At 52.6% G+C, this 27,953-nt stretch overlaps 1 protein-coding gene across 2 annotated transcripts in view; it reads left to right on the top strand.

Moving 5' to 3' along the window:
- The window catches only part of LOC123752585 (uncharacterized), a 147,806-nt gene that overhangs the window by 111,669 nt on the left and 8,184 nt on the right, over positions 1-27,953 (top strand). Inside the window, exon 4 of one of the 2 annotated variants that reach the window (XM_069324445.1) lies at positions 11,902-12,048. The exons of the other annotated variant lie outside the window; for it this stretch is intronic. Within the exon in view, the coding sequence (XP_069180546.1) occupies positions 11,902-12,048 (147 nt within the window). The remainder of the gene's footprint in view (positions 1-11,901; positions 12,049-27,953) is intronic. 2 annotated transcript variants of the gene reach the window in all.

The raw sequence follows: 27,953 nt of genomic DNA on the forward strand, positions 1-27,953 counted from the left end.
CACCTAGTTTTGCTTGCGGGGGTTGAGCTCTGGTCTTTCGGTCCGCCTCTCAACTGTCAATCACTCAACTGTTACTAACTACTAACTAATTTTTTCTTAGGGAGCCCCTATGGCCCCGGAGCTATCCAGGCTGACATGAATATCCTTAACTTTGGCATCAGTTGATGTGGGTGGAGTTCTAGGCCTACCGTGACCACGAGCCAGAACCTGGCCCCCTCAGAGAGGCACGAAGAGCAATGGCCTATAGAAATGCACATGTGGTTTTGGAGCATTCTATATCTGCCATCAACCGGGACAGGCACCCAGAAAGGTAAGCACCCAAAACAAACCCCTGTTCTGGTTAAAATGGCAAAAATAGACAAACGAGTGGACAGAACTCCCCAAATGAAAACTAGCAAACGAGCCTGACGGCACACAAGCTGCTCCTCATGTCTGTGCAGCTCCCCCCCCCCCCCCCGGGAGGGGGAAGGGGAAGCCCAAGACCCTCGTGCCAACGATCTACACCACAGTTCTTCGGCTGGTGTGATGCATCGCAGTCGTGTGGCTCCAGCTCCTGACTCTTGTGTTGTGCTATGCTTTGGTTCAGTGCTGCTCTTAAGGTGCGTGGGAACGGGGAGTATTATTCCAAGGTACTCGTGCTGCATGCGCTTAGGGTTCCCTTCCCTAAGTGCCCTGTAAGTACCGCCCTTGGAGCTTGGGGTTATCATCCACAAGTCACCTTGGGTCTACCTCTGTTGGTCTTTTGCTGCTCAGCGACTGATCGCCCCGAGTGTTTGGGGGGGGGGGGTTCCCGCCCTTGTTTACCTTGGGGTAAGTGGTAGAATTTGCACTTGTAGGGGTGCGGGGTTCTGCGCAGCTAGTTTTCACCTATAACAACAGCCGGCTCTGTTCCCTTTTGGTACGTTGCCATCTTGCGAGGATTTTTTTTTTTGATTGGTGGGGGGGGGGGGTTCTGCCTCGGTATTACTTTCCCGTTTTACTAGGGTTGCTTTTGTTTGGTGGTACCCCCTGCTTTGCCCTCGTGAGTGGACACGTCCCGGGGGTTCAGCTTTAGCAGTGTTGTTTGGTCGCTTAGGCGCTGGTTAGCAGTACACTGCCTGGGATTATTTTTTTGTCCCCTAACTCCCCTTGCCACTTCGGGGGGGTATAGGGTTTTTATGTAGCTTCAGGGCACCGATCCCCCCAGCCACAGGGCATGGCGAGACGGCACCCCTAAGCATACCTAATACCCTAACAAACACAAACTAAAATAAACATATATGGCAGATCTCATCACACCACAAGAGTTAAGATGATACTAATACAGTAATACATAATAATAACCTGAAAATAAACAAACATTAATGGAAAATTCTTTTGTAGTTGGTTGTTTCTATATGGGACACAGCACACATAGGTTGGGGTGCACAGTATAACATTTAAAAAGAACAAACGCTGAAGGCCAAAGCAGCAGGCTGCCCAATCGGCAGGGATGATGATTTGACGTCGGCATACATGGAAAACTAGACACAGTGGATGCTCCTAACAAGGCCCCGGAGCGGGAGGGTTATCATGTATGCGCATGGGGTCCCTCCGGTTGCCGCCTTACCTACTCGTGGGCTCCGGCCAAGTCATCCACCCTCTTGTGAGACGCCATTAGGAGAAGTGGTACTCCAGATGACAAAACTGCTTAGATAGTTGGCTACCAGCTATCGTGGCTGCGGTTCACCTAAGCGTGACTATATTGACCCTTATGCACCCTGTGTACAGTGATCCCGGGGCTAGGGGGGCCTGCCCCTTGACGTGGCCTTGGACCATATTCTGTATATTGAATATGTCCAGGTCAGGGCCTTCACGGAGCAAATTTCAAGGTCGCTCTTGGTGAGACCCATACCTTGTAGACCATGCGCACTCTCCTTGCACCATCCACCCCTCCAATTAAGGGTTATTGAGGAGGCGGATGCTGTATGCTTTCCGGTATACTCCCGGACCTTCTGCAGGATCTCGGGGGTGCCGTACTTGTCGCACTTGCTCTGATGTGGACGGGAGAGTGGGAAGTTATCAGCTGAGACCTGGGTGTCTAATATGAAGGCCTTGTCACCTTTGCAAGCTATAATGTCAGGCTTACAGAAGGTCCCTCCATCTGGTATACGGACTTCGCGCTCCACCTCAAAGCCTCTTTGCCGCAGGCGGCCAGCTATGAACCGGGTGATGTCGTCGTGACGTTTCACCCGAGCCCCGTGTGTCTTGTGGCAAGCCTGGGATATGTGGCCCAGGGTTCCTGGTTTCTGACAAGCATCACAGAGACCAGAAGCCTCGGGTCTACCCCTGGCTGCCCTAGACGGCGTGGCTACAGCGTTTGCTCTGATTTGGATGGCGTGAGCTAAATCTCCTCCGCTTAGCAGACGGGTGCCGGACGCAACCCACTTGTGACAGGATGGGACCTCACAAGAGGAAGCGAGGCCAGCGCCATCGACCATGCTGTACAGTTTTGCCTTCCATCTCCTAGCGCACTCGGTCGTCCTGCTGGAAGGCGTTCCAGCGGCCGTGGTCGGGTCTACCCATCGACGCATTCTCGCTTGGAACGTGGGTAGGAGAGCCGCTGCCACCACCACTGGGTCCGCCGATCCTGCTAGCGCCCCGAGCCGCTTGTTCTTTTGTAGCAGACCTTTTAGCAGACCCAGTCTAGTGGCCCTGGGAAACTCCGCGGGGGCACTCGGGTCTGATGGATGTGACCCCTGAGTCTCCTCTCGCTATGTGCGAGTTTGAGGGTTGCTCTGTCCCCCTTGTCTCAGGGCGACGCTTATTGTTTTTGCCTCCGTCATGCTGCCTGTTGGGTCGGTGACACGTTCGACTCGGAGTCCTTCGAGATTTGTTACTTGTTTGTGACTCAATTCACCCAATCTACAGATGACATTGTTCGGGGTGCAGGCGGCTCGCACGTTGCAGGATAGGTTTAGGTTGTTGCAACGTGTTCGGTTGGTTGCTTCCCCAGATGCCCTGAGGCTGCCCCGTTTTGCTTATAGGGACCCAGACTTTGGGGTGTTGGTCACTTCGACCTTGGTTCAGTCTGCCCCCCCTTGTTCTTTCCCTGCTGTAATTCATTCAGTTCCTCACCCACCCACCCCCTGCTTCCGGCTCATAAGTGTCTGAGGGCTTCGGGGTCAGGGCAGGGTTCAGAGGTTTCTGAGACTAGGGCGGTTTCAGGGGTTGCCCCTTTCGGGGTGGAGATGGAGGCATTCAAGTCTGTTCCTCCAGCCATAGCTCCAGGGTCTGACCATTGGGCCCATTTTCTTTCTGCCATTCTGGCCGCCCCGGCTTTTTCTTTTGAGACCGGGGCTTTGGAGGACGACTCGCTCCCGAGGCCTGACGTGGAGGCTCCCGGGGTTGGGGAGGAGCTGGCTTGGGGGCCTTGGGCCCCGTTGGACCCTTGGAGGGTCGGAACACTCTACAAGTGAGGCTTACTGTTACAAGGAGTGGGGTTTTCCTTTCCCCCCTCTGCGTACGAGTTGGATTTAGGTTCGGCACCTCCCCGGGTTCGGTTCCGTGTCCTTGCAGGTCCTTCAGTTCCGTCCTTCCAGAGGTTTTCAGCTTCCCGCGTCTCGCCTGCTGAGGTGCGGGCGGCCATTGCGGCTTACCTCCTGCACGACCCGGAGTATGCCTCCATAATGGATCTATCTTCTTTCAGGTTTGGGGCTTCGTCTCTGTACCGGGTTTGTTATGAGGTTCAGGGTTCGTCCTGGCTTATGGACTGCCCTTTGTTCTCGCTGGATGCTTGGGAAGCCTTCTGTCGTACCCACACGCTTGAGTGGCGCGAGGCGTTGACTGTGGTCCAGGTTTACCTGGGGGGACGACTTTGAGCACCTTAATGAGTGCCTTTTTGCTCCGGCCCGTCTGCTGGATGTTGGCACGGTTCAGCTTCACGTGCAGGTTCCTTCCCTGTCTGTTGGCTGCGCTTGTGGCTGAGGACTTGCACACACGTGGCCTGTTGGCTGCGCTTGTGGCTGAGGACTTGTGCACACGTGGCCTGTTGGCTCCGCTTGTGGCTGAGGACTTGTGCACACGTGGCCTGTTGGCTGCACTTGTGGCTGAGGACTTGTGCACACGTGGCCTGTTGGCTGCGCTTGTGGCTGAGGACTTGTGCACACATGGCCTGTTGGCTGCGCTTGTGGCTGAGGACTTGTGCACACGTGGCCTGTTGGCTGCGCTTGTGGCTGAGGACTTGTGCACACGTGGCCTGTTGGCTGCGCTTGTGGCTGAGGACTTGTGCACACGTGGCCTGTTGGCTGCGCTTGTGGCTGAGGACTTGTGCACACGTGGCCTGTTGGCTGCACTTGTGGCTGAGGACTTGTGCACACGTGGCCTGTTGGCTGCGCTTGTGGCTGAGGACTTGCACACACGTGGCCTGTTGGCTGCGCTTGTGGCTGAGGACTTGCGCACACATGGCCTGTTGACTTCAGTCCTGCGTTTCTTTTCCCTCCTGGAGCTGTCTTCGGATTGGCTTGAGGATGTGGTGGAGGTGCTTGGGGCCGTTCCTTGGGTCTGGTGCTTTGGTCTCGGCTGGTCGTGCGTCGTGTGCACTTTTGAAGTTGTTTGCGACGATCCTGCGGGATGCACTGTCGTGGTTTTTTGCTGCACGTCTCTCGTGTCGACAGGTGGTTTGCGCTGCACGTCTCTTGTGTTGACAGGTGGTTTTCGCTTCCTCCTTGGAATCCGCTTGGGCCTTGGCTCTTAAACTGTCTTTGCCCTTTTGTCTTTTGATGTTTGCGGCCTCTGCGGTCAAGCAATATATGCGGGCAGCTTCTTCCAGCTGCTGCCCAATGTCTGACTTGTTGGTTCTCTGGGGTTCCCGGGTGGGTTCTTCCCAGAGGGGTCGTGCCAGGGCTCGTGGTTCTGCTCGAGTAGGCCACAGGTGCCAGTTTTGGAGCGATGCCACCTTCGGTCCCGGCTGCACCTGGTGCAGCCAGGTGCAACCTGGTGATCTTTTTGCGGTGATCGCTCTGTGCGCAGGTCTGATTCTCATAAGGGGCATCGGCCATTTTGCATTTTTTCTCGAGGCCTGTGGTGCTGTTGGGTGGCTCCTCCTCCTTAGGGGGGGGGGGGTTAGGGGCTGGCAGGGCAGGCCTCTTCTCCTGCGCTTTGTCAGGTCGTCTTGGAGTGAGTGAGCTTGGGCGAGGTCGAAATGACGACGTCTCTCAGGTGGGTTTCCTGCCGTTTCTGGTTCCGAAATGGGACTGTGTGGACCTGCGGTTCATTCTGGACTTGTCATGTCTGAACCCCTGGGTTTCCTGCCCCTCCTTTTGGATGACCACTCTGCCCCAGGTCCGGCTGCTGGTGGAGCCGGGTGCTTCGATGGTGTCCTTGGACCTCAAGGACGCGTATTGGCATGTCCCGATTCATCCTGGGTTCAGGGACTGGCTTGGTTTTGTTGTGGGGCGTCGGAGTTACTGCTTTCGTTGTCTCTCGTTCGGGTTGAACCTGGGGTCTCGCATGTTCACACGCTTTACCCGGGTCGTGGTGACCTGTATGCGTCTGTTAGGTGTTCAGGTGTTGGCCTACCTTGATGACTGGCTGGTTTGGGCTCCCAGTTGGTCCGTGTGTCTGCTCGCCAGGGGTTTAGTACTTTTCCAGCTAGCCGGGTTCGGGTTCCTGGTGAACTGGCAGAAGTCCCATCTGGTTCCCTCCCAGGTTCAGACCTGGCTGGGTCTTGTATGGGATTCTCAGACCACTTCCTTGTCTCTCCCTCTGGAGTCTCTCCTTCAGCTGCAGTCCCGTGTGTGTTTGTTTCTGGGGGGTTCCCTGGTCACTCGGAGGTTGCTCGAGGGTTTGTGTGGGAGTCTGAACTTTGCGATGATGGTCTACTCACCGGTCGGGTTTGGCTTTGTCGGCTGTTCTGGTTCCTTTGGGGACGTTCCTTTCGCCTCTTATGCGATCGCTGGGTTCGACCCCCGGGGGGGCCTTACGTCAGCTGCTGCATTGTCAGCTTCCTCTAAGGGTTTTTTCCGGGTTCATTGCCTTGGCGCCTATCCAAGCCATCGCTCGATGTGTTCATGGAAGCGTCATTTCTCGCCTGGGGCTTTGTGACCAGTGCTCACCAGGGCAGCCGGGGGCAGTGGGGTCCGTACTTCCGTTGGGCCCACAGCACGGTGTGGGTGTTCGCTGCGGTGGGGTTCGAGCTTCGGAGGGTTCAGGTCGCCCGCAGATCGACGATCCGGCTCCATTCGGACTGCTCCCTGGTGGTTCATTGCCTGAATTGAGGGGGTTCGATGCAGTCCTTGGCTCTTTGGGGTTGGTCGCTTCAGGTGACTCGTCTGCTGAGTTCTCGGAGTCTGGCTCTCCTGGGGGTTCACTTCCCGGGGGGGGGGGGGGTCCAATGTCCAGGTGAACGGCCTATCCCGGTTCGTTCGTTCCCCTGTCCACGGAATGGACGGTCGATGCTGACTCATTCAGTTGGCTTTGCCAGAAGTTCCGGTGCCCGTTCAGGTGAACCTCATCGCATCGGTGTGGTCGAGGCATCTTCCGTTATATGTGGCGCCCTTCCCCAACCATGAGGCCATCGGGATTGACACCTTCCACCAGGACTGGTGGAAGGTGTGGTGGTTCCTGTACCTCTTTGTCCCGGTTCAGCTGTTGCTCCAGGTTCTGGCTTGCTTAGAGACTTAACAGGGGCAAGTAGTCCTCTTGGCCCTGTGGTGGCTGGCCCAGCCGTAGTTTCAGGCGCTGCTTGCCCGGTGTCCGAATCCGGAGGTTTTCCGTGGCTCCGCCTCTTTCAATAGATCGGCCTGGTCCGTTACGAGACTGGTTCACTCCTCTCCTCAAGTCTTCGCATTTGGTGTTTTTGACTCCGGTTTATCACCATCTGTATGGTGATCAAGTGGCTTCATTAATGGTTTCCCACCTGCGGGCTTCTTCTCGGCGGCAGTATGAAGTTTCCCGGCGATCCTTCCGGTTCTTTTTGACTCTTCGTCTCTGTACTTTCCTTTCAGTTTGGGTGGTGGTGTTCTTTCTCTTGTGGTTGTTCCAGGACCGTCCTCTTATGCCGAATACTGTCGCCTCGTATCGTGGGTCGTTGGCGGAGCCGCTGCAGCTTGCTTTCGGTATAGATGTAACTTCTGTACAGTTTTGCAACCTGTCTCGCGCGTTGTTTCACATGAAGTACTAAAGGCACTAGACATGGAAGGGGCTGAGCATAGCATTGAGAAGGTTTTCAGGCTAGGCTGGTACAACAAAGACCGAGACCGAATGATAAAGATAGTGTTTGCAAACGAGAGCACATAGGAGAAGATCCTATCAAGGAAGAGCTCCCTGAAAAACATGGGAAAATTAAAAAATGTATTCCTCCAGAGAGACATGACAAGGGAGGAGAGAGCCGTGGCGGCAGAAGCAAGGAAGAGGCGCAGGGCGAGAGGGGAAAACCAGGAAGTCACAGCTCCCAACACAACACCCCCCAGAGGCGAGGGGGGAACCCACAACCAGCTACCCAGTAACACCAGAAGGGAGGACAACCCCGCCTCCCTCCTCTGCATAGAAAACCCCCCTACCCCAAACCCTCCCTGCCCCCACTCAAATGTTCAGCAAAATCTTCCTCCCCCCCCGCACCCAATTCCCACCCTTCTACCCCTCCCCTCCTCCCGAGTCCTCCCTCCCCCCTGTTCCTTCCTGTCCTCCCTCCTTTTTCACCCACATACCCTCCCTGTCCCTCCCCCTTCACTGGATCCCCCGCCCCTCATCCCAGTATCCTCTGAGACCCTGTTATCCACCTCACAGGTCCTCACACCCATGGAACAGCCTCCCCCACCAGCAGAACACTCACCAAGGAGGCGATTTGAGAAGGGACAGAAGAAAGTGAGTCTCAAAGCGATGTACACTAACATAGATGGAATTACAAATAAAGCAAATGAGCTTGGAGAACGGGTACTAGAGGAAAACCCAGACATAATAGCCCTCACAGAAACAAAGGTCACGAAAACAATAACAGATGCAGTGTTCCCACAGGACTATTATGTTATGAGGAAAGAGAGGGAAGGAAGAGGTGGGGTGGTGTAGCTCTGCTGGTAAGAAAAGGCTGGGATTTTGAGGAGATGGATATTCAGGGCTGTGAAGGTTTCAGTGACTACATAGCAGGTACTGTAACAAATGGAGGGAAAAAAATTATAGTCGTAGTCATATATAATCCACCACCAAATGACAGAAGACCTAGACAGGAATATGATAGAAACAACATGGCCACCATTAACATAATAGAAGAGCAGCTTCTGTTGCTAGCAGGAATGGATCTGGACTACTAATTATGGGAGACTTCAACCATGGGAAGATAGATAGGGAAGAACAGAGACCCGCATGGAGGACCAGAAACATGGAGAGCTAAGCTGCTGGACGTGGCAACAAGAAACTTTGTAAGCCAGCACATCAAAGAACCAACAAGAATGAGAGGAGAAGATGAACCAGCAATGCTTGATTTGATATTTACCCTAAATGAGTGGGATATAAGGGAAGTTAAGATGGAAGCGCCCTTGGGAATGAGTGACCACAGTGTATTGAACTTTGAGTACCTGGTAGAGCTAGGACTTATCTCCCCCAAAAAAGAACTAGGAATCAAAAGGCTGGCATACCGAAAGGGGAATTATGAACAGATGAGAAGTTTCCTAAGTGAAATACCTTGGGACACAGACCTCAGAGATAAGTCTGTAAGGGTATGATGGACTATGTTACCCAAAAGTGTCAGGAGGCAGTAAACAGGTTCATCCCGGCCCAAAGGGAAAAATCCGAGAAGCAACAGAAGAATCCATGGTATAATAGGGCATGTATGGTAGCGAAGAAACTGAACAAAAGGGCGTGGAGGAACTTCCGGAATAACAGAACACCAGAAAGCAGAGAGAGATACCAGAGAACCAGGAATGAGTACGTCAGGGTGAGAAGAGAAGCAGAGAAAAGTTTTGAAAATGATATAGCAAACAAAGCCAAGACCGAACCAAAGCTACTCCACAGTCACATCAGAAGGAAAACAACAGTGAAAGAACAGGTATTGAAACTTCGAACAGGCGAGGACAGGTATACAGAGAATGACAGAGAGGTGTGTGAAGAACTCAACAAGAGGTTCCAGGAGGTCTTCACAATAGAACAAGGTGAGGTCACTGTGCTAGGAGAAAGGGAGGTAAACCAGGCGGCCTTGGAAGAGTTCGAAATTACGAGAGAGGAGGTCAAGAGACACCTGCTGGATCTGGATGTTAGAAAGGCTGTTGGTCCAGATGGGATCTCACCATGGGTATTGAAAGAGTGTGCAGAGGCACTTTGCTTGCCACTCTCCATAGTGTATAGTAAGTCACTGGAGATGGGAGACCTACTAGAAATATGGAAGACGGCGAATGTGGTCCCAATATACAAAAAGGGCGACAGGCAAGAGGCACTGAACTACAGGCCAGTGTCCTTGACTTGTATACCATGCAAGGTGATGGAGAAGATCGTGAGAAAAAACCTGGTAACACATCTGGAGAGAAGGGACTTCGTGACAAATCGCCAACATAGGTTCAGGGAGGGTAAATCTTGCCTTACAGGCTTGATAGAATTCTACGATCAGGTGACAAAGATTAAGCAAGAAAGAGAGGGCTGGGCGGACTGCATTTTCTTGGATTGTCGGAAAGCCTTTGACACAGTACCGCATAAGAGGCTGGTATATAAGCTGGAGAGACAGGCAGGTGTAGCTGGTAAGGTGCTCCAGTGGATAAGGGAGTATCTAAGCAATAGGAAGCAGAGAGTTACGGTGAGGGGTGAGACCTCCGATTGGCGTGAAGTTACCAGTGGAGTCCCACAGGGCTCTGTACTCGGTCCTATCTTGTTTCTGATATATGTAAATGATCTCCCAGAGGGTATCGATTCATTTCTCTCAATGTTTGCGGACGATGCTAAAATTATGAGAAGGATTAAAACAGAAGAGGATTGTTTGAGGCTTCAAGAAGACCTAGACAAGCTGAAGGAATGGTCGAACAAATGTTTGTTAGAGTTTAACCCAACCAAATGTAATGTAATGAAGATAGGTGTAGGGAGCAGGAGGCCAGATACAAGGTATCATCTGTGAGAGGAAATTCTTCAGGAGTCAGAGAAGGAAAAAGACTTGGGGGTTGATATCACGCCAGACCTGTCTCCTGCAGCACATATCAAGCGGATAACATCAGCGGCATATGCCAGGCTGGCCAACATACGAACGGCATTCAGAACTTTGTATACCACATATGTCAGGCCAATCCTAGAGTATGCAGCCCCAGCATGGAGTCCATATCTAGTCAAGGATAAGACCAAACTGGAAAAGGCTCAAAGGTTTGCCACCAGACTAGTACCCGAGCTGAGAGGTATGAGCTACGAGGAGAGACTACGGGAATTAAACCTCACTTCGCTGGAAGACAGAAGAGTTAGGGGGGACATGATCACCACATTCAAGATTCTAAAGGGAATTGATAGGGTAGATAAAGACAGTCTATTTAGCACAAGGGGAACACGCACTAGGGGACACAGGTGGAAACTGAGTGCCCAAATGAGCCACAGAGATATTAGAAAGAACTTTTTTAGTGTCAGAGTCAAATGGAATGCATTAGGAAGTGATGTGGTGGAGGCTGACTCCATACACAGTTTCAAGTGTAGATATGATAGAACCCAATAGGCTCAGGAACTTATACACCTGCTGATTGATAGTTGAGAGGCGGGACCAAAGAGCCAAAGCTCAACCCCTGCAAGCACAATTAGGCGAGTACACACACACACACCTTCAGGTCAGTGTTTACTACAACTAAATAAAGACTTTGGGTCCAGAATATAGACAATGCTTCATCAGTTAGAACTAATGACTTGACTCATAACTAATATTATAACCCAAGTCTCAAGGCAGCATGTTATACTTGAGTCCTTCACATGTTGACCCATTTGTGTATGTCAGCATGTCTATTATCTCTTAACTCAGAGCCAGATGCTTCATTATAGTCCAGTTACTTTACTCAGAGCCTGATGCTTCATTATAGTCCAGTTACTTTACTCAGAGCCAGATGCTTCATTATAGTCCAGTTACTTTACTCAGAGCCAGATGCTTCATTATAGTCCAGTTACTTTACTCAGAGCCTGATGCTTCATTATAGTCCAGTTACTTTACTCAGAGCCTGATGCTTCATTATAGTCCAGTTACTTTACTCAGAGCCTGATGCTTCATTATTGTCCAGTTACTTTACTCAGAGCCAGATGCTTCATTATAGTCCAGTTACTTTACTCAGAGCCAGATGCTTCATTATAGTCCAGTTACTTTACTCAGAGCCAGATGGTTCATTATAGTCCAGTTACTCTACTCAGAGCCAGATGCTTCATTATAGTCCAGTAACTTTACTCAGAGCCAGATGCTTCATTATAGTCCAGTAACTTTACTCAGAGCCAGATGCTTCATTATAGTCCAGTTACTTTACTCAGAGCCAGATGCTTCATTATAGTCCAGTAACTTTACTCAGAGCCAGATGCTTCATTATAGTCCAGTAACTTTACTCAGAGCCAGATGCTTCATTATAGTCCAGTTACTTTACTCAGAGCCAGATGCTTCATTATAGTCCAGTAACTTTACTCAGAGCCTGATGCTTCATTCTAGTCCAGTTACTTTACTCAGAGCCAGATGCTTCATTATAGTCCAGTTACTTTACTCAGAGCCTGATGCTTCATTATAGTCCAGTTATTTTACTCAGAGCCAGATGCTTCATTATAGTCCAGTTACTTTACTCAGAGCCAGATGTTTCATTATAGTCCAGTTACTTTACTCAGAGCCTGATGCTTCATTATAGTCCAGTTACTTTACTCAGAGCCTGATGCTTCATTATAGTCCAGTTACTTTACTCAGAGCCTGATGCTTCATTATAGTCCAGCCTCCACCATTAATGTTAGTGTTGGTAATGACAGGTGCAGGAGACCATCAGGGAGGCCCTGGAGATGACGACCACAGAGACAGGTGCCACAGCTGACCCCGTACACCTGGGAGACTCGGACTCCAGCATCATGACTAAAGTTCAGGAAATCACTGGAGAAATCTCCCAGAAGGAAATAACAGTAAGTTTTTTTATTTTCTCTCATTGGTCATATCAAAATATATTAAGTTCCATTTTGAAGACAGGAAGACTGTTCTTAGGTTTATTGAGGTTTCCCTAAGTCAACTACTGACTTTCCTCAACATGCAATCTGCAGTCCAGCCTAACTCCTGGATAAATATTTACTGGTAGGTGAACAGAGGCATCAGATGAAAGGAAACATGTGAACTATTTCAGCTACAGGTCCAGCACCAACCCCCTGCCAGTAGAGAGGGGCTGGAACTTCAGGTCCAGCACCAACCCTCTGCCAGTAGAGGGGGCTGGAGCTACAGGTCCAGCACCAACCCCCTGCCAGTAGAGGGGGGCTGGAGCTACAAGTCCAGCACCAACCCCCTGCCAGTAGAGGGGGGCTGGAGCTACAGGTCCAGCACCAACCCCCTGCCAGTAGAGGGAGGCTGGAGCTACAGGACCAGCACCAACCCCCTGCCAGTAGAGGGGGGCTGGAGCTACAGGTCCAGCACCAACCCCCTGCCAGTAGAGGGGGGCTGGAGCTACAGGACCAGCACCAACCCCCTGCCAGTAGAGGGGGCTGGAGCTACAGGTCCAGCACCAACCCCCTGCCAGTAGAGGGGGGCTGGAGCTACAGGTCCAGCACCAACCCCCTGCCAGTAGAGGGGGGCTGGAGCTACAGGTCCAGCACCAACCCCCTGCCAGTAGAGGGGGGCTGGAGCTACAGGTCCAGCACCAACCCCCTGCCAGTAGAGGGGGGCTGGAGCTACCGGACCAGCACCAACCCCCTGCCAGTAGAGGGGGGCTGGAGCTACAGGACCAGCACCAACCCCCTGCCAGTAGAGGGGGGCTGGAGCTACAGGACCAGCACCAACCCCCTGCCAGTAGAGGGGGGGCTGGAGCTACAGGTCCAGCACCAACCCCCTGCCAGTAGAGGGAGGCTGGAGCTACAGGTCCAGCACCAACCCCCTGCCAGTAGAGGGGGGGCTGGAGCTACAGGTCCAGCACCAACCCCCTGCCAGTAGAGGGGGGCTGGAGCTATATGTCCAGCACCAACCCCCCTGCCAGTAGAGGGGGGCTGGAGCTACAGGTCCAGCACCAACCCCCTGCCAGTAGAGGGAGGCTGGAACTACAGGACCAGCACCAACCCCCTGCCAGTAGAGGGGGGCTGGAGCTACAGGACCAGCACCAACCCCTGCCAGTAGAGGGGGGCTGGAGCTACAGGTCCAGCCCCAACCACCTGCCAGTAGAGGGGGGCTGGAGCTACAGGTCCAGCCCCAACCCCCTGCCAGTAGAGGGGGGCTGGAGCTACAGGTCCAGCCCCAACCACCTGCCAGTAGAGGGGGGCTGGAGCTACAGGTCCAGCCCCAACCCCCTGCCAGTAGAGGGGGGCTGGAGCTACAGGTCCAGCACCAACCCCCTGCCAGTAGAGGGGGGCTGGAGCTACAGGTCCAGCACCAAACCCCTGCCAGTAGAGGGGGGCTGGAGCTACAGGACCAGCACCAACCCCCTGCCAGTAGAGGGGGGCTGGAGCTACAGGACCAGCACCAACCCCCTGCCAGTAGAGGGGGGCTGGAGCTACAGGTCCAGCCCCAACCACCTGCCAGTAGAGGGGGGGCTGGAGCTACAGGTCCAGCCCCAACCCCCTGCCAGTAGAGGGGGGCTGGAGCTACAGGACCAGCACCAACCCCCTGCCAGTAGAGGGGGGCTGGAGCTGCAGGTCCAGCCCCAACCCCCTGCCAGTAGAGGGGGGCTGGAGCTACAGGTCCAGCCCCAACCACCTGCCAGTAGAGGGGGGGCTGGAGCTACAGGTCCAGCCCCAACCCCCTGCCATTAGAGGGGGCTGGAGCTACAGGACCAGCACCAACCCCCTGCCAGTAGAGGGGGGCTGGAGCTGCAGGTCCAGCCCCAACCCCCTGCCAGTAGGGGGGGGCTGGAGCTACAGGTCCAGCCCCAGCCACCTGCCAGTAGAGGGGGACTGGAGCTACAGGTCCAGCCCCAACCCCAATGCCAGTAGAGGGGGGCTGGAGCTACATGTCCAGCCCCAACCACCTGCCAGTAGAGGGGGGCTGGAGCTACAGGACCAGCACCAACCCCTGCCAGTAGAGGGGGCTGGAGCTACAGGACCCACACCAACCCCCGGCCAGTAGGAGGGGGCTGGAGCTACAGGTCCAGCACCAACCCCCTGCCAGTAGAGGGGGGGCTGGAGCTACAGGTCCAGCACCAACCCCCTGCCAGTAGAGGGGGGGGGGGGGGGGTGGGGGCTGGAGCTACAGGTCCAGCACCAACCCCCTGCCAGTAGAGGGGGGCTGGAGCTACAGGACCAGCACCAACCCCCTGCCAGTAGAGGGGGGCTGGAGCTACAGGTCCAGCACCAATCCCCCCTGTCAGGGGGTTGGTTGTAGTAGGTGTGTTTGTGGTGGTTGTTAATGTGCTGGTTGTGGTAGGTGTGTTGTGATGGTTGTTAATGTGCTGGTTGTGTAGGTGTGTTGTGGTGGTTGTTAATGTGCTGGTTGTGGTAGGTGTGTTGTGGTGGTTGTTAATGTGCTGGTTGTGGTAGGTGTGTTGTGGTGGTTGTTAATGTGCAGGTTGTGGTAGGAGTGTTGTGGTGGTTGTTAATGTGCTGGTTGTGGTAGGTGTGTTGTGGTGGTTGTTAATGTGCAGGTTGTGGTAGGAGTGTTGTGGTGGTTGTTAATGTGCTGGTTGTGGTAGGTGTGTTGTGGTGGTTGTTAATGTGCTGGTTGTGGTAGGAGTGTTGTGGTGGTTGTTAATGTGCTGGTTGTGGTAGGTGTGTTGTGGTGGTTGTTAATGTGCTGGTTGTGGTAGGAGTGTTGTGCTGGTTGTGGTAGGTGTGTTGTGGTGGTTGTTAATGTGCTGGTTGTTGTAGGTGTGTTGTGGTGGTTGTTAATGTGCTGGTTGTGGTAGTTGTGTTGTGGTTGTTGTTATTATGCTGGTAGTATGTGTGGTGGTTGTGTGTGTGTGTGTGGTGGTTGTGTGTGTGTGTCGTGGTTGTGAGTGTGGTGGTTGTGAGTGGTGGTGGTTGTGTGTGTGTGGTGGTTGTGTGTGTGTGTGGTGGTTGTGAGTGTGGTGGTTGTGAGTGTGGTGGTTGTGAGTGTGGTGGTTGTGAGTGTGGTGGTTGTGAGTGTGGTGGTTGTGAGTGTGGTGGTTGTGAGTGTGTGGTGTGTGTGTGGTGGTTGTGTGTGTGTGTGTGGTGGTTGTGTGTGTGTGGTGGTTGTGTGTGTGTGTGTGGTGTTGTGTGTGGTGGTTGTGAGTGTGGTGGTTGTGAGTGTGGTGGTTGTGTGTGTGTGGTGGTTGCGTGTGTGTGTGGGTGTTGTGTGTGTGTGGTGGTTGTGTGTGTGGTGGTTGTGTGTGTGTGGTGGTTGTGTGTGTGGTGGTTGTGTGTGTGTGGTGGTTGTGTGTGTGTGGTGGTTGTGTGTGTGGTGGTTGTGAGTGTGGTGGTTGTGTGTGTGTGTGTGTGTGTGTGTGGTGGTTGTGTGAGTGTGGATGGTTGTGGTGTGTGGTTGAGGTGTGGGTGGGGGTTGTGTGTGTGGTGGTTGTGTGTGTGTGGTGGTTGCGAGTGTGGTGGTTGTGAGTGTGTGTGTGTGTGGTGGTGTGGTTGTGGGTGTGGTGGTTGTGAGTGTGTGGTGGTTGTGAGTGTGTGGTGGTTGTGTGTGTGTGGTGGTTTGTGAAGTGTGGTGGTGTGTTGTGTGGTGGTTGTGTAGTGGTGGTTGTGGTGTGTGGTGGTTTGTGTGTGTGTGGTGGTGTGTGTGTGGTGGTATGTGAGTGTGGTGGTTGTGTGTGTGTGGGTTGTGTGTGTGGTGGTTGTGTGGTGTGGTGGTTGTGTAGGTGTGGTGGTTGTGTGTGTGGTAGGTTGTGGTGTGTGTGTATAGTGTGTAGTGGTGGTTGTGTGTGTTGTGGTGGTTGTGTGTGTGGTGCGGTTGTGTGTGTGTGGTGGTTGTGTGTATGGGTGGTTGTGTGTGTGTGGTGGTTGTGAGTGTGGTGGTTGTGAGTGTGGTGGTGTGTGTGGTGGTTGTGAGTGGTGGTTGTGTGTGTGATGGTTGTGTGTGTGGTGGTTGTGTGTGTGGTGGTTGTGAGTGCGGTGGTTGTGAGTGCGGTGGTTGTGTGTGTGATGGTTGTGTGTGTAGTGGTTGTGTGTGTGGTGGTTGTGAGTGTGGTGGTTGTGAGTGTGGTGGTTGTGTGTGTGGTGGTTGTGAGTGTGGTGGTTGTGAGTGTGGTGGTTGTGAGTGTGGTGGTTGTAAGTGTGGTGGTTGTGTGTGTGTGGTGGTTTTGTGTGGTGGTTGTGAGTGCGGTGGTTGTGTGTGTGATGGTTGTGTGTGTAGTGGTTGTGTGTGTGGTGGTTGTGAGTGTGGTGGTTGTGAGTGTGGTGGTTGTGTGTGTGGTGGTTGTGAGTGTGGTGGTTGTGTGTGGTTGTGAGTGTGGTGGTTGTGTGTGGTGGTTGTGAGTGTGGTGGTTGTGAGTGTGGTGGTTGTGTGTGTGGTGGTTGTGAGTGTGGTGGTTGTGTGTGGTGGTTGTGAGTGTGGTGGTTGTGAGTGTGGTGGTTGTGAGTGTGGTGGTTGTGTGTGTGGTGGTTGTGAGTGTGGTGGTTGTGTGTGTGTGGTGGTTGTGTGTGTGTGGTGGTTTTGTGTGTGTGTGGTGGTTGTGTGTGTGGTGGTTGGGAGTGTGGTGGTTGTGTGTGGTGGTTGTGAGTGTGGTGGTTGTGTGTGGTTGTGAGTGTGGTGGTTGTGAGTGTGGTTTGTGAGTGTGGTGGTTGTGTGTGTGTGGTGGTTGTGAGTGTGGTGGTTGTGTGTGTGGTGGTTGTGAGTGCGGTGGTTGTGTGTGTGGTTGTGTGTGTGGTGGTTGTGTGTGTGTGGTGGTTGTGTGTGTGGTGGTTTTGTGTGTGGTGGTTGTGTGTGTGTGGTGGTTGTGTGTGTGTGGTGGTTGTGTGTGTGGTGGTTGTGTGTGTGTGGTGGTTGTGTGTGGTGGTGGTTGTGATGTGGTGGTGGTTGTGAGTGTGGTGGTTGTGTGTGTGGTGGTTGTGAGTGTTGGTGGTGTGCTGTGGTGTGTGGTGTGTGGTGGTTGTGTGTGGTGTTGGAGTGTGGTGGTGAGTGTGTGGTGGGGTGTGTGGTGTGGTGTTGTGTGTGGTGGTTGTGGTGTGTGGTGGTGTGATGTGTGGTGGTTGTGTGTGTGTGGTGGTTGTGGTGTGTGGTGGTTGTGTGTGTGTGGTGGTTGTGCTGTGGTGGTTGTGTGTGTGGTGGTTGTGAGTGTGGTGGTTGTGAGTGTGGTGGTTGTGGTGTGGTGGTTGTGAGTGTGTGGTGGTTGTGTGTGTGTGGTTGTGAGTGTGGTGGTTGTGTAGTGTGGTGGTTTGTGTGTGGTGGTTGTGTGTGTGTGGTGGTGTGTGTGGTGGTTGTGTGTGTGTGGTGGTTGTGCGTGTGGATGGTTGATTGTGTGTGTGGTGCGTTGTGTTGTGTGGTGCGTTGTGTGTGTGGTGGTTTTGTGTGTGGTGGTTGTGTGTGTGGTGGTTGTGTGTGTGTGGTGGTTGTGAGTGTGTGGTGGTTGTGTGTGTGGTGGTTGTGTGTGTGGTGGTTGTGAGTGTGGTGGTTGTGAGTGTGGTGGTTGTGAGTGGGGTGGTTGTGTGTGTGGTGGTTGTGTGTGTGGTGGTTGTGTGTGTGTGGTGGTTGTGAGTGTGTGGTGGTTGTGTGTGTGTGGTGGTTGTGTGTGTGTGGTGGTTGTGAGTGTGGTGGTTGTGAGTGTGTGGTTGTGAGTGTGGTGGTTGTGTGTGTGGTGCTTGTGTGTGTGGTGGTTGTGGGTGTGGTGGTTGTGAGTGTGGTGGTTGTGAGTGTGTGGTGGTTGTGTGTGTGTGGTGGTTGGTGTGTGTGTGTAGTGGTTGTGTGTGTGTGGTGGTTGTGTGTGTGTGTGTGGTGGTTGTGGGTGTGGTGGTTGTGTCTGTGGTGGTTGTGAGTGTGGTGGTTGTGTGTGTGTGGTGGTTGTGTGTGTGTGGTGGTTGTGTGTGTGTGGTGGTTGTGTGTGTGTGTGGTGGTTGTTGTGTGTGGTGGTTGTGTGTGTGGTGGTTGTGAGTGTGGTGGTTGTGTGTGTGTGTGTGTGTGTGTGTGGTTGTGTGAGTGTGGTGATTGTGAGTGTGGTGATTGTGAGTGTGGTGGTTGTGAGTGTGGTGGTTGTGTGTGTGGTGGTTGTGTGTGTGGTGGTTGTGAGTGTGGTGGTTGTGAGTGTGGTGGTTGTGAGTGTGGTGGTTGTGGGTGTGGTGGTTGTGGGTGTGGTGGTTGTGAGTGTGGGGATTGAGTGTGTGGTGGTTGTGAGTGTGTGGTGGTTGTGTGTGTGTGGTGGTTGTGAGTGTGGTGGTTGTGTGTGTGGTGGTTGTGTAAGTGTGGTGGTTGTGTGTGTGTGGTGGTTTTGTGTGTGTGGTGGTTGTGTGTGTGGTGGTTGTGAGTGTGGTGGTTGTGTGGTGGTTGTGAGTGTGGTGGTTGTGTGTGTGTGGTGGTTGTGTGTGTGGTGGTTGTGTGAGTGTGTGGTTGTGTGTGTGTGGTGGTTGTGGTGTGTGGTTGTGTGTGTGTGGTGGGTTGTGTGTGTGGTGGTTTGTGTGAGTGTGGTGTGTGTGTGTGTGTGGTGGTTGTGTGTGGTGGTTGTGAGTGCGGTGGTTGTGAGTGCGGTGGTTGTGTGTGTGATGGTTGTGTGTGTGGTGGTTGTGTGTGTGGTGGTTGTGAGTGTGGTGGTTGTGAGTGTGGTGTTGTGTGTGTGGGTGGTTGTGAGTGTGGTGGTTGTGAGTGTGGTGGTGTGAGTGTGGTGGTTGTGTGTGTGGTGGTTGTGAGTGTGGTGGTTGTGAGTGTGGTGGTTGTAAGTGTGGTGGTTGTGTGTGTGTGGTGGTTTGTGTGTGTGTGGTGGTTGTGTGTGTGGTGGTTGTGAGTGTGGTGGTTGTGTGTGGTGGTTGTGAGTGTGGTGGTTGTGAGTGTGGTGGTTGTGTGTGTGGTGGTTGTGAGTGTGGTGGTTGTGTGGTGTGGTGGTTGTGAGTGTGGTGGTTGTGTGTGTAGGTGGTTGTGAGTGTGGTGGTGTGAGTGTGGTGGTTGTGTGTGTGTGGTTGTGTGTGTGGTGGTTGTGAGTGTGGTGGTTGTGAGTGTGGTGTGGTGTGTGTGTGGTGGTTGTGTGTGTGGTGGTTGTTGTGTGGTGGTTGGTGTGTGTGGTGGTTGTGAGTGTGGTGGTTGTGAGTGTGGGTGGTTGTGTGTGTGGTGGTTGTGAGTGTGGTGGTTGTGAGTGTGGTGGTTGTGAGTTGTGGTGGTTGTGTGTGTGGTGGTTGTGTGTGTGGTGGTTGTGCGTGTGGTGGTTGTGAGTGTGGTGGTTGTGTGTGGTGGTGTGTGTGTGTGTGGTGGTTGTGTGTGGTGTGGTGGTTGTGAGTGTGTGGTGGTTGTGTGTGTGTGGTTGTGGTTGTGAGTGTGGTGGTTGTGTGTGTGGTGGTTGTGAGTGTGGTGGTTGTGAGTGTGGTGGTTGTGAGTGTGTGGTGGTTGTGAGTGTGGTGGTTGTGAGTGTGGTGGTTGTGAGTGTGGTGGTTGTGTGTGTGGTGGTTGTGTGTGTGGTGGTTGTGTGTGTGTGGTGGTTGTGAGTGTGGTGGTTGTGAGTGTGGTGGTTGTGTAGTGTGGTGGTTGTGAGTGTGGTGGTTGTGAGTGTGGTGGTTGTTGAGTGTGGTGGTTTTGAGTGTGGTGTTTGTGAGTGTGGTGGTTGTGTGTGTGGTGGTTGTGTGTGTGGTTGTTGTGAGTGTGGTGGGTGTGAGTGTGTGGTTGTGAGTGTGGTGGTTGTGTGTGTGTTGTGGTGGTTGTGTGTGTGGTGGTGTGTGTGTGTGGTGGTTGTGAGTGTGTGGTGGTTGTGTGTGTGTGGTGGTTGTGAGTGTGGTGGTTGTGGTGTGGTGGTTGTGAGTGTGGTGGTTGTGAGTGTGGTGGTTGTGAGTGTGTGGTGGTTGTGAGTGTGGTGGTTGTGAGTGTGGTGGTTGTGAGTGTGGTGGTGTGTGTGTGTGGTGGTTGTGTGTGTGGTGGTTGTGTGTGTGGTGGTTGTGAGTGTGGTGGTTGTGAGTGTGGTGGTATTGTGTGTGTGTGGTGGTTGTGTGTGTGGTGGTTGTGTGTGTGGTGGTTGTAGTGTGGTGGTTGTGTGTGTGTGGTGGTTGTGTGTGACGTGGTTGTGTGTGTGGTGGTTGTGTGTGTGGTGGTTTTGTGTGTGGTGGTTGTGTGTTGGTGGTTGTTGTGTGTGGTGGTTGTGAGTGTGGTGGTTGTGAGTGTGGTGGTTGTGAGTGTGGTGGTTGTGTGTGTGGTGGTTGTGTGTGTGGTGGTTGTGTGTGTGGTGGTTGTGAGTGTGGTGGTTGTGAGTGTGGTGGTTTGTGTGTGTGGTGGTTGTGTGTGTGGTGGTTGTGTGTGTGGTGGTTGTGTGTGTGGTGGTTGTGTGTGTGGTGGTTGTGTGTGTGTGGTGGTTGTGAGTGTGGTGGTTGTGTGTGTGGTGGTTGTGTGTGTGTGTGGTGGTTGTGTGTGTGGTGGTTGTGGTGTGGTGGTTGTGTGTGTGGTGGTTGTGTGTGTGTGGTGGTTGTGTGTGTGTGGTGGTTGTGTGTGTGTGGTGGTTGTGTGTGTGGTGGTTGTGTGTGTGGTGGTTGTGTGTGTGTGTGGTGGTTGTGTGTGTGGTGGTTGTGTGTGTGGTGGTTGTGAGTGTGTGGTGGTTGTGTGTGTGGTGGTTGTGAGTGTGGTGGTTGTGTGTGTGTGGTGGTTGTGTGTGTGGTGGTTGTGTGTGTGGTGGTTGTGTGTGTGTGGTGGTTGTGTGTGTGGTGGTTGTGTGTGTGTGGTGGTTGTGTGTGTGTGGTGGTTGTGTGTGTGGTGGTTGTGTGTGTGGTGGTTGTGTGTGTGGTGGTTGTGATGTGTGGTGGTTGTGTGTGTGGTGGTTGTGTGTGTGGTGGTTGTGTGTGTGTGGTGGTTGTGTGTGTGTGGTGGTTGTGTGTGTGTGTGGTGGTTGTGTGTGTGTGGTGGTTGTGTGTGTGGTGGTTGTGTGTGTGGTGGTTGTGAGTGTGGTGGTTGTGTGTGTGGTGGTTGTGTGTGTGGTGGTTGTGTGTGTGTGGTGGTTGTGAGTGTGGTGGTTGTGTGTGTAGTGGTGGTTGTGTGTGTGTGGTGGTTGTGTGTGTGGTGGTTGTGTGTGTGGTGGTTGTGTGTGTGGTGGTTGTGTGTGTGGTGGTTGTGTGTGTGGTGGTTGTGAGTGTGGTGGTTGTGAGTGTGGTGGTTGTGTGTGTGTGGTGGTTGTGTGTGTGTGGTGGTTGTGTGTGTGGTGGTTGTGAGTGTGGTGGTTGTGAGTGTGGTGGTTGTGTGTGTGGTGGTTGTGAGTGTGGTGGTTGTGAGTGTGGTGGTTGTGTGTGTGGTGGTTGTGTGTGTGGTGGTTGTGAGTGTGTGGTTGTGTGTGTGTGGTGGTTGTGAGTGTGGTGGTTGTGTGTGTGGTGGTTGTGAGTGTGGTGGTTGTGAGTGTGGTGGTTGTGTGTGTGGTGGTTGTGAGTGTGGTGGTTGTGAGTGTGGTGGTTGTGTGAGTGTGGTGGTTGTGAGTGTAGTGGTTGTGTGTGGTGGTGGTTGTGAGTGTGGTGGTTGTGTGTGTGGTGGTTGTGAGTGTGGTGGTTGTGAGTGTGGTGGTTGTGAGTGTGGTGGTTGTGAGTGTGATGGTTGTGAGTGTGGTGGTTGTGTGTGTGGTGGTTGTGTGTGTGGTGGTTGTGTGTGTGGTGGTTGTGTGTGTGGTGGTTGTGTGTGTGTGGTGGTTGTGTGTGTGGTGGTTGTGTGTGTGGTGGTTGTGAGTGTGGTGGTTGTGTGTGTGGTGGTTGTGAGTGTGGTGGTTGTGTGTGTGTGGTGGTTGTGAGTGTGGTGGTTGTGTGTGTGGTGGTTGTGTGTGTGTGGTGGTTGTGAGTGTGGTGGTTGTGTGTGTGGTGGTTGTGAGTGTGGTGGTTGTGTGTGTGTGGTGGTTGTGTGTGTGGTGTGGTGGTTGTGTGTGTGGTGGTTGTGTGTGTGGTGGTTGTGTGTGTGTGGTGGTTGTGTGTGTGTGGTGGTTGTGTGTGTGTGGTGGTTGTGTGTGTGTGGTGGTTGTGTGTGTGTGGTGGTTGTGTGTGTGTGGTGGTTGTGTGTGTGTGGTGGTTGTGTGTGTGTGGTGGTTGTGTGTGTGGTGGTTGTGTGTGTGGTGGTTGTGTGTGTGTGGTGGTTGTGTGTGTGTGGTGGTTGTGTGTGTGGTGGTTGTGTGTGTGGTGGTTGTGTGTGTGTGGTGGTTGTGAGTGTGGTGGTTGTGTGTGTGGTGGTTGTGTGTGTGGTGGTTGTGTGTGTGGTGGTTGTGTGTGTGGTGGTTGTGTGTGTGGTGGTTGTGTGTGTGGTGGTTGTGTGTGTGGTGGTTGTGTGTGTGGTGGTTGTGTGTGTGGTGGTTGTGTGTGTGGTGGTTGTGTGTGTGGTGGTTGTGTGTGTGGTGGTTGTGTGTGTGTGGTGGTTGTGATGTGTGGTGGTTGTGTGTGTGGTGGTTGTGAGTGTGGTGGTTGTGAGTGTGGTGGTTGTGTGTGTGGTGGTTGTGTGTGTGGTGGTTGTGTGTGTGGTGGTTGTGTGTGTGGTGGTTGTGTGTGTGGTGGTTGTGTGTGTGGTGGTTGTGTGTGTGGTGGTTGTGAGTGTGGTGGTTGTGTGTGTGGTGGTTGTGTGTGTGGTGGTTGTGAGTGTGGTGGTTGTGTGTGTGGTGGTTGTGTGTGTGGTGGTTGTGTGTGTGGTGGTTGTGAGTGTGGTGGTTGTGTGTGTGGTGGTTGTGAGTGTGGTGGTTGTGTGTGTGGTGGTTGTGAGTGTGGTGGTTGTGAGTGTGGTGGTTGTGTGTGTGGTGGTTGTGAGTGTGGTGGTTGTGTGTGTGGTGGTTGTGTGTGTGTGGTGGTTGTGTGTGTGGTGGTTGTGTGTGTGGTGGTTGTGTGTGTGGTGGTTGTGAGTGTGGTGGTTGTGTGTGTGGTGGTTGTGTGTGTGGTGGTTGTGTGTGTGGTGGTTGTGTGTGTGGTGGTTGTGTGTGTGGTGGTTGTGTGTGTGGTGGTTGTGTGTGTGGTGGTTGTGATGTGTGGTGGTTGTGTGTGTGGTGGTTGTGTGTGTGTGGTGGTTGTGTGTGTGGTGGTTGTGTGTGTGGTGGTTGTGTGTGTGTGGTGGTTGTGTGTGTGGTGGTTGTGTGTGTGGTGGTTGTGTGTGTGGTGGTTGTGAGTGTGGTGGTTGTGAGTGTGGTGGTTGTGTGTGTGGTGGTTGTGTGTGTGGTGGTTGTGTGTGTGTGGTGGTTGTGAGTGTGTGGTGGTTGTGTGTGTGGTGGTTGTGAGTGTGGTGGTTGTGTGTGTGGTGGTTGTGAGTGTGGTGGTTGTGAGTGTGATGGTTGTGAGTGTGGTGGTTGTGTGTGTGGAGGTTGTGTGTGTGGTGGTTGTGTGTGTGGTGGTTGTGTGTGTGATGGTTGTGAGTGTGGTGGTTGTGTGTGTGGTGGTTGTGTGTGTGGTGGTTGTGAGTGTGTGGTGGTTGTGTGTGTGGTGGTTGTGAGTGTGGTGGTTGTGTGTGTGGTGGTTGTGAGTGTGGTGGTTGTGAGTGTGGTGGTTGTGTGTGTGGTGGTTGTGAGTGTGGTGGTTGTGTGTGTGGTGGTTGTGTGTGTGGTGGTTGTGAGTGTGGTGGTTGTGTGTGTGGTGGTTGTGAGTGTGGTGGTTGTGTGTGTGGTGGTTGTGAGTGTGGTGGTTGTGTGTGTGGTGGTTGTGTGTGTGGTGGTTGTGAGTGTGGTGGTTGTGTGTGTGGTGGTTGTGTGTGTGGTGGTTGTGTGTGTGGTGGTTGTGTGTGTGGTGGTTGTGAGTGTGGTGGTTGTGAGTGTGGTGGTTGTGAGTGTGATGGTTGTGAGTGTGGTGGTTGTGTGTGTGGTGGTTGTGTGTGTGGTGGTTGTGAGTGTGGTGGTTGTGTGTGTGGTGGTTGTGTGTGTGGTGGTTGTGAGTGTGGTGGTTGTGTGTGTGGTGGTTGTGTGAGTGGTGGTTGTGTGTGTGGTGGTTGTGAGTGTGGTGGTTGTGAGTGTGGTGGTTGTGAGTGTGATGGTTGTGAGTGTGGTGGTTGTGTGTGTGGTGGTTGTGTGTGTGTGGTGGGTGTGTGTGTGGTGGTTGTGGGTGTGGTGGTTGTGTGTGTGTGGTGGTTGTGAGTGTGGTGGTTGTGTGTGTGGTGGTTGTGAGTGTGGTGGTTGTGAGTGTGGTGGTTGTGGTGTGGTGGTTGTGAGTGTGATGGTTGTGAGTGTGGTGGTTGTGAGTGTGGTGGTTGTGTGTGGTGGTTGTGAGTGTGATGGTTGTGAGTGTGGTGGTTGTGAGTGTGGTGGTTGTGTGTGGTGGTTGTGAGTGTGATGGTTGTGAGTGTGATGGTTGTGAGTGTGGTGGTTGTGTGTGTGGTGGTTGTGTGTGGTGGTTGTGTGTGTGGTGGTTGTGTGTGTGGTGGTTGTGTGTGGTGGTTGTGAGTGTGGTGGTTGTGTGTGTGTGGTGGTTGTGAGTGTGGTGGGTGTGGTGGTTGTGAGTGTGGTGGGTGTGGTGGTTGTGTGTGTGGTGGTTGTGTGTGTGGTGGTTGTGTGTGGTGGTTGTGAGTGTGGTGGTTGTGTGTGTGTGGTGGTTGTGAGTGTGGTGGTTGTGAGTGTGGTGGGTGTGGTGGTTGTGTGTGTGGTGGTTGTGAGTGTGGTGGTTGTGTGTGTGTGGTGGTTGTGAGTGTGGTGGTTGTGTGTGGTGGTGGTTGTGAGTGTGGTGGTTGTGTGTGTGTGGTGGTTGTGAGTGTGGTGGTTGTGTGTGGTGGTGGTTGTGAGTGTGGTGGTTGTGTGTGTGGTGGTTGTGTGTGTGGTGGTTGTGTGTGTGGTGGTTGTGAGTGTGTGGTGGTTGTGTGTGTGTGGTGGTTGTGTGTGTGGTGGTTGTGAGTGTGGTGGTTGTGTGTGTGGTGGTTGTGTGTGTGGTGGTTGTGAGTGTGGTGGTTGTGTGTGTGATGGTTGTGTGTGTGGTGGTTGTGAGTGTGTGGTGGTTGTGTGTGTGGTGGTTGTGAGTGTGGTTGAAGTAGAGGTTGTCGTGTGTGTACTCACCTAATTGTACTTCCGGGGCTTGAGCTCCGGCTCATTGTTCCCACCTCTCAGCTTTTAATCAACTGATGTACAGGTTCCTGAGCCTATTGGGCACTGTCATATCTACATTATAAACTGTGGATGGAGTCAGCCTCCACCACATCACTTCCTAATGTATTCCATACACCAACTATTCTGATGATGAAAAATTCTTTCTAATGTCTCTGTGGCTCATTTGGGTACAATGTTTCCTCCTGTGTCCCCTTGTTTGAACACCACCCGTGTTAGGCTGTCTGTCGTTATTAATTCCTCTTAGAATTTTGTATGTTGTAATCATGTCTCCCCCAACTCTTCTGTCTTCCAACAACATGGGGGTTTAATTCATGTAGCCTTTGCTTGTAACTCATACCTCGTAGTACTGGAACTAGTCTGGTGGTACAGTATTCCTTTGAACCTTCTCAAACTTTGTCATGTGCTTGACTAGGTATGGACTCCATGCTGGAGCTGCATACTCCAGGATTGGTATGACATATGTGGTATACAAGGTTTTAAACGATTCCTTACACAAATTTATAAAGGCAGTTGAGATATTAGACAGTCTTGCATATGCCACTGATGATAACCTTTTGATGTGGGCTTCAGGAGATAGGTTCGGTGTAACATCATCTCCCAGATCCTTCTCTCTGTCCGTTTCTTGGAGGATTTCATCTCCTATTTGTTACCGTGAGTCTGGCCTCCTGCTCCCTACACCTAGCTTCATTACTTTACATTTACTTGAGCTAAACTCTAGTAGCCATTTGTTGGACCATACTTCCAGTTTGTCCAGGTCATCTTGGAGCATTTTGCTGTCTTCCTCTGTCTTAATCCTGCTCATAATTGTCGCATCATCAGCAAACATTAAGAGGAATGAGTCTAATCCCTCTGGAAGATCCTTTACATATATGAGAAACAGGATAGGTTCAAAAAGTGATCCTTGTGGGACTCGACAGGTGACATCTCACCACTTTGACATCTCAGCCCTCACAGTGACTCGCTGTCTTCTGTTGCCTAGGTACTCCTTTATCCACTGGAGTACCTTCCCTGTCACTGCTGCTTGCTTCTCTAGTTGATGTGTTAGTCTCTTATGGGTAGTGTGATGTGCTGGTTGTGGGAGTGGTGACTGATAATGGTGCTGACACTGTCCACAGGTGATAATGGTGCTGACACTGTCCACAGGTGATAATGGTGCTGACACTGTCCACAGGTGATATGGTGCTGACACTGTCCACAGGTGATAATGGTGCTGACACTGTCCACAGGTGATAATGGTGCTGACACTGTCCACAGGTGATAATGGTGCTGACACTGTCCACAGGTGATAATGGTGCTGACACTGTCCACAGGTGATAATGGTGCTGACACTCTCCACAGGTGATAATGGTGCTGACACTGTCCACAGGTGATAATGGTGCTGACACTGTCCACAGGTGATAATGGTGCTGACACTGTCCACAGGTGATAATGGTGCTGACACTGTCCACAGGTGATAATGGTGCTGACACTGTCCACAGGTGATAATGGTGCTGACACTGTCCACAGGTGATAATGGTGCTGACACTGTCCACAGGTGATAATGGTGCTGACACTGTCCACAGGTGATAATGGTGCTGACACTGTCCACAGGTGATAATGGTGCTGACACTGTCCACAGGTGATAATGGGGCTGACACTGTCCACAGGTGATAATGGTGCTGACACTGTCCACAGGTGATAATGGTGCTGACACTGTCCACAGGTGATAATGGTGCTGACACTGTCCACAGGTGATAATGGTGCTGACACTGTCCACAGGTGATAATTGTGCTGACACTGTCCACAGGTGATAATGGTGCTGACACTGTCCACAGGTGATAATGGTGCTGGCACTGTCCACAGATGATAATGGTGCTGACACTGTCCACAGGTGATAATGGTGCTGACACTCTCCACAGGTGATAATGGTGCTGACACTGTCCACAGGTGATAATGGTGCTGACACTCTCCACAGGTGATAATGGTGCTGACACTGTCCACAGGTGATAGTGGTGCTGACACTGTCCACAGGTGATAATGGTGCTGACACTGTCCACAGGTGATAATGGTGCTGACACTGTCCACAGGTGATAATGGTGCTGACACTGTCCACAGGTGATAATGGTGCTGACACTGTCCACAGGTGATAATGGTGCTGACACTGTCCACAGGTGATAATGGTGCTGACACTGTCCACAGGTGATAATGGTGCTGACACTGTCCACAGGTGATAATGGTGCTGACACTGTCCACAGGTGATAATGGTGCTGACACTGTCCACAGGTGATAATGGTGCTGACACTGTCCACAGGTGATAATGGTGCTGACACTGTCCACAGGTGATAATGGTGCTGACACTGTCCACAGGTGGTAATGGTGCTGACACTGTCCACAGGTGATAATGGTGCTGACACTGTCCACAGGTGATAATGGTGCTGACACTGTCCACAGGTGACAATGGTGCTGACACTGTCCACAGGTGGTAATGGTGCTGACACTGTCCACAGGTGATAATGGTGCTGACACTGTCCACAGGTGATAATGGTGCTGACACTGTCCACATGTGATAATGGTTCTGACACTTTCCACAGGTGATAATGGTGCTGACACTGACAACAGGTGATAATGGTGCTGACACTGTCCACAGGTGATAATGGTGCTGACTCTGTCCACAGGTGATAATGGTGCTGACACTGTCCACAGGTGATAATGGTGCTGACACTGTCAACAAGTGATAATGGGGCTGGCACTGACCACAGGTGATAATGGGGCTGACACTGACCACAGGTGATAATGGGGCTGTCA

This window comes from Procambarus clarkii, chromosome 14 (assembly GCF_040958095.1).
Source record: "Procambarus clarkii isolate CNS0578487 chromosome 14, FALCON_Pclarkii_2.0, whole genome shotgun sequence".
In the NCBI taxonomy this organism is placed as follows: Eukaryota; Metazoa; Arthropoda; class Malacostraca; order Decapoda; family Cambaridae; genus Procambarus; species Procambarus clarkii.